The 17634-nt window shown below is 47.3% G+C and overlaps 1 protein-coding gene across 2 annotated transcripts in view; it reads right to left on the bottom strand.

Annotated features, from left to right (window-relative positions):
• Positions 1 to 16188, bottom strand: part of caln2 (calneuron 2) — a 61323-nt gene extending 45135 nt beyond the window's left edge. The window contains exons 1-2 of one of the 2 annotated variants that reach the window (XM_036968056.2): positions 15403 to 16188; positions 3967 to 4091 (exon numbers count right to left, since the gene is read on the bottom strand). In XM_036968056.2, coding sequence (XP_036823951.1) covers positions 3967 to 4084 — 118 coding nt within the window. In that variant the 5' untranslated portion in view covers positions 4085 to 4091; positions 15403 to 16188. Of the gene's footprint in view, positions 1 to 3966; positions 4092 to 13434; positions 13749 to 15402 lie in introns of those variants that run through there. The other variant, XM_036968055.2, reaches the window with a different exon arrangement.
• Between the last annotated feature and the right edge of the window lie 1446 nt (positions 16189 to 17634).

Here is a 17634-nt window from a genome sequence, read left to right as displayed (position 1 = left end):
GTAGCTAGTTATGAGGTTGGGAAATGGGTTCCCAATCTGGGCTAGCTAAAGACAACTTCATAACATTGGTAGGTGGCTAGTAGCCTTACAGAGAAACAACAACAAAAAATTAAGGGTATCATGCCTTTGCTACAAAATATAACAGTTTGCCCATATGAAGATACTTATTTGATATCATAACCTAAAAGAACAGACACATGATTTAATGAAAAGCAGCAAACAGACAAAACATTGTTTCACATTCTTTAGTAAAAGAAACAGAAGCATGCAATAGGCTCGCTTCACAGTTTTCCCGACAAATAGGCCTACAGTGCATACTGGAAACTATTCAGACCCCTTGACTTTTTCCACATTTTGTTAGGTTACAGTCTTTTTCTAAAATAGATTACATATATTTTTCCCCCTGTCTGCAGCTTTGATGGTCCCCAAGAGCACAGTGGCCTCCATCATTCTGCTAAGAAGGCCAGTATCCAGGAGTTACCTCTTCACTGTTGATGTTGAGACTGGTGCTTTGCAGGTACTATTTAATAAAGCTGCCAGTTGAGGACTTGTGAGGCATCTGTTTCTCAAACTAGACACTCTAATGTACTTGTCCTCTTGCTCAGTTGTGCACCAGGGCCTCCCACTCCTCTTTCTATTCTGGTTAGAGACAGTTTGCGCTGTTCTGTGAAGGGATAGTACACAGCGTTGTACGAGATCTTCAGTTTCTTGGCAATTTCTCGCATGGAATAGCGTTCATTTCTCAGAACGAGAATAGACTGACAAGTTTCAGAAGAGCCTGCAATTGAACCCACAAATGCTAATGCCCCAGACACTCAACTCGTCTAAAAGACAATTTTATTGCTTTATTATTCAGAACAACAGTTTTCAGCTGTGCAAACATAATTGCAAAAGGGTTTTCTAATGATCAATTAGCCTTTTAAAATTATAAACTTGGATTAGCTAACACAATGTGCCATTGGAACACAAGAGTGATGGTTGCTGATAATGGGCTTCTGTACGTCTATGTAGATACTCCATTAAAAAAATCTACCGTTTCCAGATACAATAGTCATTTACAACATTAACAATGTCTACAATGTTTTTCTGATCAATTTGATGTTATTTTAATGGACAAAAAAAATAGCTTTTCTTTCAAAAACAAGGACATTTCTAAGTGACCCCAAACTTTTGAACGGTAGTGTATATATATATATATATATATACAGTGGGGCAAAAAAGGAGATCTGCATGGAGGAATGGGCCAAAATACCAGCAACAGTGTATGAAAACCTTGTGAAAACTTACAGAAAACGTTTGACCTCTGTCATTGCCAACAAAGGGTATATAACAAAGTATTGAGATAAACTTTTGTTATTGACCAAATACTTATTTTGTTGAAGTGTACCTATGATGAAAATTACAGGACTCTCTCATCTTTTTAAGTGGGAGAACTTGCACAATTGGTGGCTGACTAAATACTTTTTTGCCCCACTGTATATATCTTTTTTTTTCTTTTTTTCTGAAAAACAGTTTTTACTTTGTCATCACGGAGTATTGTGTGTAGATTGATGTGGGGAAAAAACTATTGACTCCATTTTAGAATAAGGCTAAAACGTAACAAAATGTGGAAAAAGTCAAGGGGTCTGAATACTTTCCGAATGCACTGTACAAGGAAACTCGATATAGCTCTATAACGTTGACTGAGCGGGGGTCTGTATGCAGCAAAGAACCTTCCACAAAACGTTTTGCTAGACAAAAAGTCACATAAGCTTCCCCCCCCATCCCTATTTCTCATCTTTATCAATGAATCTTCAATGCCCTGGTTTACAGACTCACAGAGCCCCACTTCTGTTGACTTCTCTCTGCTTGTTATTCTCTGACTGACAAATTCTCTCCACTCTCTCCACCGTGTCTCCTCTCCCCCTCTCTCTTTCCCCTCTCCCCTCCCCTCTCCTCTCCACTCTCTCCACCGTGTCTCCTCTCCCACTCTCTCTTTCCCCTCTCCTCTCCACTCTCTCCACCGTGTCTCCTCTCCCCCTCTCTCTTTCCACTCTCCCCTCCACTCTCTCCACCATGTCTCCTCTCTCTTTCCCCTCTCCGCTCCACTCTCTCCTCCACTCTCTCCACCGTGTCTCCTCTCCTCTCTCTTTCCCCTCTCCCCTCCACTCTCTCCACTGTGTCTCCTCTCCTCTGTGTCAGTGTACTAATCCAGTCTTAGATGTGTCTCCTCTCTCTTTCCCCCCTCTCCTCTCCTCTCCCCTCCCCTCTCCACTCTCTCCACCCGTGTCTCCTCTCCCCTCCCCTCTCCCCTCCCCTCTCCTCTCCCTTCTCCTCTCCCCTCCACCGTGTCTCCTCTCCTCTGTGTCAGTGTACTAATCCAGTCTTAGATGTGTCTCCTCTCTCCTCTCCTCTCCTCTCCTCTCCTCTCCTCTCCTCTCCTCTCCTCTCCTCTCCTCTCCTCTCCTCTCCTCTCCTCTCCTCTCCACTCTCTCCACCGTGTCTCCTCTCCTCTCACCTCCACTCTCTCCACCCGTGTCTCCTCTCCTCTCTCTTTCCCCTCTCCCCTCCCCTCCCCTCCCCTCTCCCCTCCACTCTCTCCACCGTGTCTCCTCTCCTCTGTGTCAGTGTACTAATCCAGTCTTAGATGTTTCTCTCCCGCTTGTCTTTGCTCTGTCAGTTCTCTGAGTGTTTGAGTTAAGTCACAACACCCATCTAAGCCTGTAAACCTCCCATTTCAACAGAAAACAACCCCAGAGCTTTTCTCTCTCCCTCTCTCTACAAACAAAGGGAATGGGATTGACAATGTCTCTCTTTCATCTAAAACAAAATGATTTATCAGTATGCAGCACCATACAGAAGAGACATTCTCTGCTGTATGTCTGTATGAGCCATCACATGTATTACTGCTGTGTGTGTTTGTGTGTGTGTGTGTGTGTGTGTGTTTGTGGCTCACACTGTGATAGAACCTTCAATCTTCATAAACATCAGTACATCAGTACATCAGTACAACAGTACATCAGTACAACAGTATATGAGTACAACAGTATATGAGTACAACAATACATGAGTACAACAGTACATCAGTACAACAGTACATGAGTCAGTACATAATTGTCAGTACATAATTGTCGGTACATAATTGTCGGTACATAATTACAGCAGTACATAATTACAGCAGTACATTTTTATTCCGGACAAGCTGAAAACCTTTTTCGTCCTCTTTGAGGATCACACAGTGGCACCGACACGGCCTGCTACCAAGGACTGTGGCCTCTCCTACTCAGTGGCCGACGTGAGTAAGACATTTAAACGTGTTAACCCTCGCTGCCGGACCAGACGGCATCCCCAGCCGCGTCCTCAGAGCATGACCAGCTGCTTGGAGTGTTTACGGACATATTCAATCTCTCCCTATCCCAGTCTGCTTTCCCCACTTGCGTCAAGATGTCCACCATTGTTCAAATCAAATCAAATGTTATTGGTCACATACACATACAGTATTTAGCAGATGTTATTGCGAGTGTAGCGAAATGCTCATGTTCCTAGCCCCAACAGTGCAGCAATATCTAAAAACGATTCACAACAATAAACAACAAATCTAAAAGGTAAAAGAATGGAATTAAGAAATATATAAATATTCCATAACCACCTGAGCCCCGGCCTGTTCACCCCGCTATCATCCAGTAGGCGAGGTCAGTACAGGTGCACATTTCCTTCGACCTCATTGCTTGGTTTTTGCTCTAAGATGCATTGTCAACTGTTGAACCTTATATAGACAGGCGTGTGCCTTTCATAATCATGTCCAATCAATTGAATTTACCCCAGGTGGACTCCATTTCGAGTCTCATAGCAAAGGGTCTGAATACTTATGTAAATAAGGTATTTCTGTTTTTTATTTTAATACATTGGCAATACACGCAGTAACACACATACATACACATAAACACGCAAGCATGCACACACACACACACATGCACACACACTGACCTCCTAGCTCCTCTGTGGAGATGCTGGTGAGTTGGAAGGTTTCGCTCCCTTCAGACAGTGTCCGGCTCAGGAGACTTCCAGTGTAGAGCAGAGTAGACCTGACGTGGTGGAACGGCATCTTCTCTCTGCAAAAATCACACATATAGTTTGAATGCTGAGGGTCTGTGTGCAAAAATAAGTGTGTGAAGTAGAGTGTACATCTTCCATCTTTCTCTCCCTCCTCCCTTCTAATCCTCACCTCTTCCTCCCTTGCTCCCAAGTCTCCCTCTCTCCCTGCCTACTCGTCCGCATCTCCCTTCCTCCGCCCCTCCCCTTCCCTCCACTCATCTCCCTTCCTCCTCCCCTTCCCTTCCCTCCACTCATCTCCTCCTTCCCTCCACTCATCTCCTCCTTCCCTCCACTCATCTCCCTTCCTCCTCCCCTTCCCTCCACTCATCTCCCTTCCTCCTCCCCTTCCCTCCACTCATCTCCCTTCCACCTCCCTTCCTCCCCTTCCCTCCACTCATCTCCCTTCCTCCTCCCCTTCCCTCCACTCATCTCCCTTCCTCCTTCCCTTCCCTCCACTCCCCTTCCCTCCACTCATCTCCCTTCCTCCTCCCCTCCCCTTCCCTTCACACATCTCCCTTCCTCCTCCCCTTCCCTTCACTCATCTTCTCCTTCCCTCTACTCATCTCCCTTCCTCCTCCCCTTCCCTCCACTCATCTCCCTTCCTCCTCCCCTTCCCTTCACTCATCTTCTCCTTCCCTCCACTCATCTCCCTTCCTCTTCCCCTCCCATTCCCTTCACTCATCTCCCTTCATCCTCCCCTTCCCTTCACTCATATTCTCCTTCCCTCCACTCATCTCCTCCTTCCCTTCCCTTCCCTCCACTCATCTCCCTTCCTCCCCTCCCCTTCCCCCCACTCATCTCCCTTCCTCCTCCCCTTCCCTTCACTCATCTCCTCCTTCCTTCCACTCATCTCCTCCTCCTCTTCCCTCCACTCACCTCCCTTCCTCCTCCTCCTTCCCTCCACTCATCTCCTCCTTCCTTCCACTCATCTCCCTTCCTCCTCTCCTCCCCTTCCCTCCACTCATCTCCCTTCCTCTTCCCCTTCCCTTCACTCATCTCCTCCTTCCCTTCCCTCCACTCATCTCCTCCTTCCCTTCCCTCCACTCATCTCCTCCTTCCCTTCCCTCTACTCATCTCCTCCTTCCCTTCCCTCCACTCATCTCCCTTCCTCCTCCCCTCCCCTTCCCTCCCCTTCCCCCCACTCATCTCCCTTCCTCCTCCCCTTCTCTTCACTCATCTCCTCCTTCCCTCCACTCATCTCCTCATTCCCTCCACTCATCTGCTCCTTCCCTCCACTCATCTCCTCCTTCCCTCCCTCTCCCTCAGTTTCGGTCTCAGGCACCTGGCCCAGAGAGATAAAAACCTGAATAAAGTCCTGTCACTCTCCATCACTTAATCTAACCCTGCTGTCCCTCCCTCCCTCCCTCCCTCCCTCCATTCCACCTTGCTCCCCTCACCTCCTCCATCCTTGTCATTACCCACGCAGTATATTATTATATTATTTTACCCCCCCCCCCCTTTATTTCATCCCTTTCTCTCACTCTCTCTCCCTCCATCATTAATTCTAACCCTCCTGTCAATGTGTCTGACTTGTTCCTATCCCTCCACTCTGTCCACAGGGACAGAGTGGCTCACTGAGCGACCCCACCACCTGACAGATGCACCGATGCTCACGTCATGACAAAGAGAGTTATCAACCGCAGAGAGAAAGAGAGAGATAAAGACAGAGAAAGGGGGAGACTGACAGACAAAGATCCCTGAGAGGAGATGGAGAAAGGGGAGTGTTTTTATACACGGTACTATGACAGATATCTACATATCTAGGCCTGTTGCACAAAGAGACAGAGAGACATGTCTCTTTACTGATGGGAGAGATTGAGAGGAAGGCCAGTCTACACACTTTCTTCTCTTCCCTTTCCCCACCTCTGCTTTCCTCTCCTCTCCACACAATGAAAAGACTCCTCTGTTGACTTTGAATCCCCTGTATAAAAGCAGAGGATGAAAGGACAGAAGAGGAGAGGAGAAACTTACGTAAAGGGTAAGAGAACTGGGAAATGTAGAGGTATGCTTTGATGACCTAAACAGAGGACATACAGTGCCTTCGGAATGTATTCAGACCCCTTGACTTTTTCCATGTTTGTTACGTTACAGCCTTATTCTAAAATTGATTCAATTGTTTGTTTTTTTCTCAGCAATCTACACACAATGCCCCACAATATAAAGCCAAAACAGGCTTTCATAGATTTTTCCAAATGTATTTAAAATAAAAAACTGAAACACCTAATTTACATAAGTATTCAGACCATTTGCTACGAGACTCTAAATTGAGCTCAGGTGCATCCTGTTTTCATTGGAGTCCACCTGTGGTAAATTCAATTGATTGGACATGATTTGTAAAGGCACACACCTGTCTATATAAGGTCCCACAGTTGACAGTGCATGTTAGAGCAAAAACCAGGCTATCAGGTCAAAGGAATTGTCCGTAGAGCTCTGAGACAGGATTGTGACGAGGCACAGATCTGGGGAAGGGTGCCAAAAAAAATTCTGCCGCATTGAAGGTCCCCAAGAGCACAGTTGCCTCCATCATTCTTAAATGGAAGAAGTTTGGAAACAAGATTCTCTGGACTGATGAAACCAAGATTGAACTCTTTGGCCTGAATGCTAAGCGTCACGTCTGGAGGAAACCTGGCACCATCCCTACGATGAAGCATGGTGGTAGGCAGCATCATGCTGTGGGGATGTTTTTCAGCTGCAGGGTCTGGGAGACTAGTCAGGATGGAGGCAAAGATGAACGGAGCAAAGTACAGAGAGATCCTTGATGAAAACCTGCTTCAGAGCGCTCAGAACCTCAGATTGGGGCGAAGGTTCACCTTCCAACAGGACAATGACCTTAAGCACACAGCCAAGACAACGCAGGAGTGGCTTCGGGACAAGTCTCTGAATGTTCTTGAGTGGCCCAGTCAGAGCCTAGACTTGAAGCCGATTGAACATCTCTGGAGAGACCTGAAAATAGCTATGCAGCAATGCTCCCCATCCAACATGACAGAGCTTGAGAAGATCTGCAGAGAGGTATGGGAGAAACACCCAAATACAGGTGTGCCAAGCGTCATACCCAAAGAAAACTCTGTTTTTCTGTTGCCAGTTCTTTTTTTGTCAAGTCAACCAACATTTTTCGTCTCAGCTCTTGCTTCTCCCCAGTCTCTCTTTTCGCTCGCCCTCCTGGTTTTGACCCTTGCCTGTATCGTCTCTGAGCCCGCCTGCCTGTCCATTCTGCCTGCCCCTGACCCTGAGCCTGCCTGCTTACTGCCTGTTTACCTCCCTCCTGAACGCTTCAATGGAGAGTTGAGCACCTGTCGGGCGTTTCTAGCTCAGTGTACCCTCATTCTTGAGCTTCAGCCCTCCTCCTTCCCCTCAGATTGCTCCAAGATAGCCTCTCATCACACTGATGTCTGGGAGGGCTCTCACCTGGAATACTGCTGTATGGGAACAGCAGCCGGCCATATGTGTTAGTCTGGAGGGGTTCGTGGGAGAGGTGAAGAAGGTTTTTTTACGCCCTGCTCTCCGGGAGAGAAGCTTCCCGGAAACTAATCTAGCTTTGGCAAAACTCCTGCAGTGTGGCTGACTATGCGGTTGATTTCCACACGTTGGCAGCGGAGAGTGCTTGGAACCAGGAAGCACTGTTCGATATGTTCCTGCACGGCATCTCGGAGGAGGTCAAGGACGAGTTACCTACGGATTTTGATTCCCTCATCGCTTTGACCATCCGAATCGATGGGCGACTAAGGGAACGACAGAGGGAGAGGAAATTCGACTTTGCTCGCACGTCCAGGAATTCCACCTTGTCTCCGAGTCATCCCAGAAGTCCCCGACAATCCCGACCTCACCCGAGAGTCGCCCAAGACGGCCGAGTCACCGCTTCTCGAGCCTTTGCAACTAGGTAGAGCTGTGCTATCGCCAGTGGAACGGCAATACAGGATCAACATGAAGAGTTGCCTGTATTGCGGGACTCTTGGTCATTTTGTGTCCTCTTGTCCTTTAAAGAGACCAGCCTCACTGGTAAGAGCGAGTACTCTAGTGGGCCATATGGAGAACTTTCCTGCTTCCCTTGCTCGCACCCCTGTTTATGCCATTCTGCTGTGGAGAAGGCTGTCTAAATCTCTCTGGGTCCTCATTGACTCTGGGGCTGATGAGAGTTTTTTGGACGCTACCCTGCTTCCGAGCTGAACATCCACACTCAGCCCTTCTCCACTCCCATGGATGTTAGTGTGCTTGACGTGCACTCTTTAGGCCGGGTCACTCATATTACCACTCCCCTCAACCTACAGGTGTCAGGGAATCACAGCGAGACTATTCAATTCCTGCTCTTCAAGTCTACTCAGATGACTGTACTCACTGTCGGGAACAGAGACCAAGGCTATGTACACCTACATTGAGGACTCCCTATCTGCAGGATTTATACGTCCTTTGTCCTCTCCCACCAGCGCAGGATTCTTCTTTGTGGAGAAGAAGGACAAGATCCTGTGGCCGTGCATTGACTACCGGGGACTCAACGGCATAACGGTAAAGAACTGCTACCACTCATCACTTCGGCCTTTGAGCTACTCCAAGAGGCCACCGTGTTTTCCAAGCTGGATCTATGGAATGCCTACCATCTGGTGCAGACAAGGGAGGGGGTTGAGTGGAAGACCGCCTTCAACATGGCCAGCGGCGACTACAAGTATTTGGTCATGCCATTTGGCCTCACCAACACCCCAGCTGTGTTCCAGGCTCTGGTAAATTACGTTCTCTTTGACATGTTGAACCGGTTCGTCTTCGTCTACATTGATGACATCCTCGTCTTCTCCCGCTCCCCTCAAGAACATGTTCTCCACGTCCGAAAGGTTCTTCAATGCCTCCTACATAACCAGCTGTTTGTTGGGAGTGTCCACTCTGGGAGTGTCCAGATGGATCCTGGGAAGGTGAGAGCGGTGGTGAATTGGCCTCAGCCTTCGTCCAGGGTGCAGCAGCAACGTTTCCTGGGGTTTCGCCAACTTATGGGCGCCACTTCATCTGGGGTTACAGCACCCTGGCTTTCCCCCTGTCAGCACTCACTTCACCCAAGGTTCCATTCCTGTGGTCCCATGCTGCTGACCGGGAGTTCCGGGACCTCAAACATTGCTTCTCCACTACTCCCATCCTGGTTCATCCTGACCCGTCCCGTCAGTTCGTGGTGGAGGCCGATGCGTCGGATGTAGGAGTGGGGGCGGTCCTGTCCCAGCGTTCTGCTCTGGACCTGGAGGTACACCTTCTTCTCCCATCGCCTCAATACAGCGGAGAAAAACAACAATGTGGGAAATCGTGAGCTTCTCGCAGTGAAGATGGCATTGGAGGAATGGAGGCACTGGCTGGAAGGGGCGGAACATCTGTTCATCGTACGGACCAACCACAAAAATCTGGAGTATTTCCGAACAGCCAAACAACTCAACTTCAGGCAAGCTAGATGGGCCCTGCTGTTCATACGGTTCAACTTCTCCATCTCATATCGACCGGGAGACCATAGCCCCACGGCTATTACCCCGGAGACCATCCTTCCCACCCCGTGCCTGGCAACGGCACTCAGCTGGGTTATAGGGAAACAGGTCCGGGAGGCACAGCGTTCCCACCGGACCCTAGCTTTTGTGCGACAACGCTTTTGGTGGCCCACCATGGTCCCTGACGTCTCCGCATTCATCGTTGCTTGCACAGTGTGTGCTCAGAACAAGACTCATCGGCAAGCTCCGGCTGGCCTCCTGCAACCTCTGCCTGTCCTTTACCGTCCCTGGTCCCACATATCCCTGGATTTCATCACGGGTCTCCCCCCGTCTGAGGGCAACACTGCCATCCTGACTGTGGTCGACCGGTTTTCCAAGGCCACCCACTTCATTCCTCTCCCCAAACTACCCGTGGCCAAGGAGACAGCCCAGCTCATGGTGCAGCACGTCTTCCGGATGCATGGACTGCCCGTGGACATGGTCTCCGACCGGGGTCCCAGTTCTCGTCCCAGTTCTGGAAGGCGTTCTGCACCCTCATCGAGCTGTCGGCCAACCTGTCCTCTGGGTTCCACCCCCAGTCCAATGGCCAGTCAGAGCGAGCCAACCAGGACCTTGAGACAACACTGCGCTGCCTGGTCTTGCCAACCCCACCACCTGGGGCCAGCAGCTTGTGTGGGTGGAATACTCACGCAACACCCTTCCCTGCTCTGCCACGGGCCTATCGCCCTTTGAATGTTCCCTGGGGTATCAGCACCCGCTCTTCCCCGAGCAGGAGGAAGAGGTCGACGTACCTTTTGCCTAGATGTTTGTCCGCCGCTGTTGTCGTACCTGGAGGAGAGCCCGGTTGGCCCTCCTCAAGACCACCTCCAGGTATCGACAACAAGCGGATCGCCATCAGACCCCAGCTCCCCGGTTTCGTCTCGGGCAGAAGGTATGGCCATCCACCTGGGATCTGCCCTCCGGGTGGAATTGTGCAAACTCTCCCCATGGTTTATTGGCCCATTTCCCATCTCTAAAATTATTAGTCCCTCTGCTGTTCGTCTTCTGTTGCCCCGTAGCCTTTGTAGACACTCCACTTTTCAAGTGTCCCGAGTTAAACCCATGTCTCACAGCCCTTTGCCCCAGCTCTTTATCCCTACTCTGGTTATCGACCCCTGCCTGCCTTGACCTGTCGTTTGCCTGCCCTGTTGCCGTAATAAACATTGTTACTCCGACACCATCTGCATCTTGGTCTTACCTTCAAACTTGATAAATGTAATCAATTTTAGAATAAGGCTGCAATGTAGCAAAATGTGTAAAAAGTCAAGGGGTCTGAATCCTTTCTGAATGCACTGTAGGTTTAAAATGTTTCATTTGAATATGTCTATGTGAGGGCTGCAGGTTAATGTGTGTGTGTGTTCTATGGGGGAGGTACTTAGCCCATCTGCTCTTGGTTCTAATCCTGTCCCACTTGCTCAGGTACACGGAGAAGGCCCTCAGGTCGCCACAGCAACTAGATGTTCCACATTCCGCTGACGAGCCACACACAAACACAGTGAACTATAACCGTACACACAGTGAACTACAACCCCCACAAACCACCTTAAACAATGTTCTCTGTATCTGTCTATCTGTCTCTGTCTGCCTGTCTCTATATATATCTTTATCCGTCGCTCTCTCTCTTTCTCTGTCTCACTCTCTCCCTGTCTCTATATCTATCTTTCCCCCTCTCTCGCTCCCTCTATCTCTTGTCTCTGCTTAGAGCAATAAAAATATGCTAAAATAATCTCTGAATTAGCTGTGGGATGAAAAGAAGGACACATTAACTCTGTTGCTTGGAATCAGACAGACTCAGACGTGAGGTGACAGGTTGAGACTGCAGCGGGAAACCTCTGTCATGTATTATAGAATTGTTGTCTGGACGCACAGAGGCCCCATAGGATGGAGAGAAAGAAAGACAGAAGAGGTTGGGGAGAGAAGAGAGGGGGCAGAGCAGCCACACAGATTGAAGGGAGAGAAGAGAGGGGGAGGGAGAGAGATGTGTTGCTCACACCTTAGTCGTTCCCGGTGGACAAAGATGCATTAGTGGTGGAGGAGAGGTCAAGGTCGGTACAATATCTATCACACGCCATTACACACACACACACACACACACACACACACACACACACACACACACACACACACACACACACACACACACATAACCATTGACGCAGCCTGCAGGTTGGTCAAGTCTTCTCTTGCTGGACATCTAACATAATTTGACGATAGTCCAATATCCAAACATGTTGTCTAAATGTGATCAATAGACATTGAACTGATGCCTGTGCCCAGTGGGAAACATGTTGTCTAAATGTGATCATATTGAAATATCCTGTGCCTGAGGTTGGTCGAATTGTTAAGGCCACCGCCCTCTGTACATATACGGTCCTCAGCCTGCATGGAATGGAATCCTGGCCCTTTGGTCTTCTCCCTATCATCCTACTATCATCCTACTGTCCTGTCTGTCTATACTGTCCTGTCTGTCTGTCTATACTGTCCTGTCTGTCTGTCTATACTGTCCTGTCCTGCCGGCCTGCCTGCCTGCCTGCCTGCCTGTCTGTACTGTCTGTCTGTCTGTCTGTCTGTCTGTCTGTCTGTCTGTCTGTCTGTCTGTCTGTCTGTCTGTCTGTCTATCTGTACTGTCTGTCTGTCTGTCTGTCTGTACTGTCTGTCTGTCTCCTTGCTCATTTCTATCTATCCCTGTCAATAATACTGGAAAAATACTTTAAAATATATATTTTTTAAACGAACATTTCCCTGCAGGGGCAGATTGGCCATCTGGCAATTCTGTCAAATGCTAGATGGGCTTGACAATTTTTTAGTCGGTGGACTGGTCGGAAATGACACACCCAAAAATTATTTCAATAAAAAAGGTGGCCTGTGGGCCTGTTAAGTTTTCAGTGTTACGATTTTTAGGCAATTTCTGTTAAAACTAATATATAACGATGAGCTTTTGGCTGATCAGTGGGCAAGGCCGGCCCAAGACGGGCAGGCCCGGTTTTCTGATTGGCTGAGCTGAGGTCATACAAACACACATTCCATTTCAAACGCGGCATCAGCCTAGAAACAGGGTCCGACTCGATCATCAGTTAGACAGCCCCAAAAAAAGGGTGACTATATGTTCTACGTTGTCACTTCACTCAAAACGTCTTCATTTTGTTGACGGCTCGCACAGTGATGTTGGGTGGTGTGGATAAAATGCCATGGCCAAATTCTTGTCCCAGTCTGCCCCTGTTTCCCTGGTCCCTCTACCTGCAATTGCATTCTTACAGCTGACCTGGACAGGCAAGGAGGCCAAAACAGCTGGACTGACAATATAAACTTTCATCTCCTTTATCAGCATACTCAGCCCTGTTATTCAACAAATTTCCAAAATATCATGTTAACTGTAGTCTATGTTATTATGACCCAACACAAAATCCGCATGTGGAAACTAACTATATAAGGCTCAACCAGAGCCATATATATAGATCTCCAGACACAACATTCACGTTCTCCTCAGACACAACAGTGGTGGATACAGTGAGTTCCATCTAGTGACTGTCAACTACTTCCGGTAAAAATGCAGAAGACCTGGCTGAACATAGGCCTACAGAACTAGGTCTCTACCTGTTCACCGGAAATAACAACAGGATCAAAGCCCGTGTTGTTTTTCTTTGGAAAACACCCTGATTAAGAATAACAGGCTACTGCAAATTGCGATATCTTTCTATACTGTCACTATGCTGACACCCAGTCACTGTAGACATGTTGTCAAACCAGCGGTCATGATGAAGTAGCCGAGTAGCCAAAAACCAAAGTCACCTTGCGCAGTGACAGGACTAGTACAGTAGCCTAGGTTTCACACAGCACCAGTCAGTATAGCCCGCTTGTTGATGTTTCTTACCCCCACGGACTGCAGTTTACATTCACCGGCACCTCAACCGAGGCTAGAGCCAGGCTCTCAATCCCGTGATGGTCATCCGTTGCGCGCGGATCCTCTCCCGCCAACTCCAGGGGAGGTGAACCGGCGACGTCTACCGGGCGCAGCGGTAACTCCACGAGCCCGAATCTCTCCGGTCCCATCATCACCAGCCTGATGTGTGCCACCGGGCGGGAAAAGGTCTGTTACCGTCTCCGTTACACAAAGCAGGATTTAAGCAGGAGCGTGTATGAGTGCCCTTGGTCTTCTGACAGTGTGATTTGAAAGAAGCACAAAGAACCCTAATATTCTTACAAGGACAATCAGTGTCTGTGTCTTTGTCCTACACTACACTTGGCTACTACTGTACTACGGTCCAAGCAACTAAACACACCGACTGTCCGATGGAGAGAGCAGCCCGCGAAAATAACCTCCTCGCATTTTTCTTTGTTACCATGACTTGCGCCATCCTGCCAAGACGACCCAAGAGACCTGAGTGTGACAAGAAAATAGCGGATTTTCTCCATCCGTTACAATCGTTGTGTCGCACGCACGCACGCACGCACGCACTCACACACACAAACACACACACACCAGGGAGATGTGTGCAGTTTTACGGCAATTCTACCCATTCTGCCATGGGGTAGAGGGAAATCATTTTATTTTTAAAACACATTTCCTGCAGTTCTTTACCTTTTTCCAATACTTATGCCATATGAATGATATCTGAGTGAGAGTGATTAACAAAATCAATGGGGGCCCTCTGGAAGTCAGGGCCCCTGAGCACCTGCCCTGCGAGCCTGTCGGTATTCAGTCATGATTACTACAAGTTTAGATAGCTGGCTAGTGGCTAGACTAACTTACCAATCTAAAAATTGTTGGGTGACTATCAGTGACTGACATAACAAGAGAAAAACTGCTGATGCACAACCACATTTGGAAATTGCACCTTGTGTATTCTGCTATTCTAACAGTTAGTTGAGACCCCAATGGAGTTCCTAAAAAAATACATATATATATATATTTTGGGTGGGGGCCCCCTCACTTATGTCGCTTATGCCAGGAACCGGCCCTGCACACACACATGCGCGCGCGTGCACTCTCTCCAGCCATTATCATACTCACAGTTCATCTGTCTTGTGATGATTGTGCGCATGACAGATGGTTTATGACCGGTTTATGGTTTATGACACGATATTGCCCCAATTTATCAGAGAGAGAAACATGGACTGGAGAGGTGAGAATGTTAAACCACACAGTGGTGAATTAGCCTACGCCTGGAGTTGTAGCTTGTGCTTTTACCTGATAGTGGACAACAATTCAGGTGCTCCCCACTGAATACTACGCAACACATGCTGCAATAAATAGAAGCAATGGTCTCTCTCTTTCACTATCTTATTCACACACACACACACACACACACACACACACACACACACACACACACACACACACACACACACACACATCATTATCATGTAGGCTATGAACGTTAGATTCATTTGAATTATTAGATGACATTTTCTGTAGCCTTAAAATAAATTGAGCTGAATTATGCAGAATTAAATTCAGCCCATAGCTAAATTACAATCTTAATGAAGATATCTCATTCTTCAACAAAGAAAAACAGTTCCGTTGTAGAATGCGATGACAGCGGCCGGATGTGGTCGACGTTCTACCAATGACACATACACAGTCTATAATTTGGATATGTCCCCTGCGGGTGAAAACTGCGCATCCCGTTTCTTTCCCATTTGCACCAATTACAACAGGTGCAGCAGGCTGGCGGCAAGCGTAACGGTGTGACCGCGCGTGAGTCACCCAAACGGTATCCACGTTAACGGTGGCACATACTCACACGCACACCCCATACATGTTTTAATCAGTGGCGACGGCAAGAGCCCATATCACCGAACACTCTCAACTGAATTGAATGATCGGTTAAGTGCCTACCTGTTAAGACGCTGATCCGGTCAATTAAGATTCAATCCGTTTTTATCAGGCTAGGGGGGTCACCCAGACTCGACTCTGTTTACACTCATATCAGACAGCTATTTTCTGGAAGTGATTGGGATCCCCCCCAAAATGTAATGATCTTCAAATCTTTTCTTTTCACTCTTCAAGATCACCTGATATGGCAAACGCCAAAACGTCACTGATCCAAGTCTCCAGTGAGACTTGTAGTGCCTTTTTAAAACCCCATTTAAAATCCTATAGGGCAGGCTACTTAATAGGTGCACAGACGATATCAGTTTAGTTGTAATCTATTTGAATTGGCTCACTTATCCGTCTCTATCTCCAAATACCATCAGAGACCTCCGGGAGTTGGAGTGGTGATAAGCGGGGTGTCTAATCTTCCGAGCCCCGACGCAATGATTCACTCCTGCAGCAGACAGACCGACAGACACCTCCCTGCCCAGTCGCCCACGGATCTGGAGCGCCGGTGATACCAGTCCGCTTCTCTGTCTCAATAAAGCTTGCAGATCAAATATTTTCCGAATCACAAAAACAAATGAAGGAGAATGTTTCTTCTCAATCGATAAAGCAGCAACGGCGAGCGAAGAGGGGTTAGTTCGGGAGAAAGGGATCTCCTGTTGTGTGTGCTCGGTTCATTTGTCTTCTCCTGGTGACAGCATTAACCCATTTATCGGTGTGGACCGGGAGAGGGAGGGGCGTCGCGGCTCTGAGCAGAGGTGTAGGTGAGACCGTGATGCCGATCCGGTCAATGGGCGCTGTCTCAGAGGCGCACCGAGATTTATAGGATAGCAGGTGTGTGTGTGTGTGTGTATGTATGTGTGCGTGTGTGTGTGTGTGCAAACAATAACCAGAATGTAGTGGTCCACTTATACAATACTAGAACAACAGAAAGCCAATCTCCCTGGATCAAGTTTGTTGTAAACTTACTTCTCACCTGTAACAGTTTTGGACTGGACTCATTGATCTTCTAAAATGGTGCTTAGGGAAATCAAATAAATTCCCTCAGCTCATAAATTATACATTTATACCATCACTCCGTCAATATTTAATGTAGCTTACCAAGCTTTATCGAGCCCCTTATACCAATTGTGATTTTAGCACTTGGGGGAGGAGAGGGTGAGCTCTCTTTATGTTTCCCCCTTCATGCCTGATACTGAATGTGATCAACCCTGAATACCAGCTGGACATACCAAATATAAACATACATTGCCTTCAGAAAGTGTTCACACCCCTTGACATTTTCCACAGTTTGTTGTGTTACAAAGAGGGATTGAAATTGATTAAATTGTCTTTTTTTTTGGTCAACGATCTACATAAAATACTCTAATGTCACAGTGGAAGAAAAACTCTAACACTTGAAAAAATATATATGAAAAATAAAACACCAATATATGTTGATTAGATAAGTATTCAACCTCCTGAGTTTTCTCCTATGACAGCCATTAACCTCTGTAACTGTTTTAACGTCACCTTTGGCCTCATGGTAAAATCCCTGAGCAGTTTCCTTCCTCTCCGGCAACTGAGTTAGGAAGGACGCCTGTATCTTTGTAGTGACTAGGTGTATTGATACATCATCCACATTCTAATGAATAACTTCACCATGCTCAAAGGGCTATTCAGCATCTCCATTTTTTATTTTGACAGATCCACCAAATGGTTCCCTTCTTTGCAAGGCATTGAAAAACCTCCCTGGTATTTGTGGTTGAATCTGTTCTTGAAATTCACGACTCGATTGAGGGACCTTACAGATAATTGTATGTGTGGGGTACAGAGATGGGGTAGTCATTAAAAAATAATGTCAACCAGTATTATTGAACACGGAATGAGTCCATGCTACTTATTATGGGATTTGATAAGCACAGTTTTACTACTGAACTTATTGAGGCTTGCCAAAACAAAGGGGTGGAATGCTTATTGACTCAAGACATTTCAGCTTGTCATTTTGTATTAATGTAGAACATTTTCTTCAAACAGAATTCCACTTCAACGATATGGGGTATTGTGTGTAGATCAGTGACATAACAATGTAAATTAAACACATTTTAAATTCAGGTTGTATCACAAAAATGTGGAAAAGGTATAAAGATGTGAATACGTTGTGAAGACACTGAATATTTACACCACATTTAGCAGACACTTTCAGACAAAGCCACTTACACTCAAGCGTAAATTTTACCTGCAAGCTCATCTCTCTACCAACTGAACTAC

Source organism: Oncorhynchus mykiss, chromosome 29, assembly GCF_057628025.1.
Source record: "Oncorhynchus mykiss isolate SJ-2025 chromosome 29, ASM5762802v1, whole genome shotgun sequence".
Taxonomy (NCBI): domain Eukaryota; kingdom Metazoa; phylum Chordata; class Actinopteri; order Salmoniformes; family Salmonidae; genus Oncorhynchus; species Oncorhynchus mykiss.
This window is presented reverse-complemented; position numbering and strand designations above follow the sequence as displayed.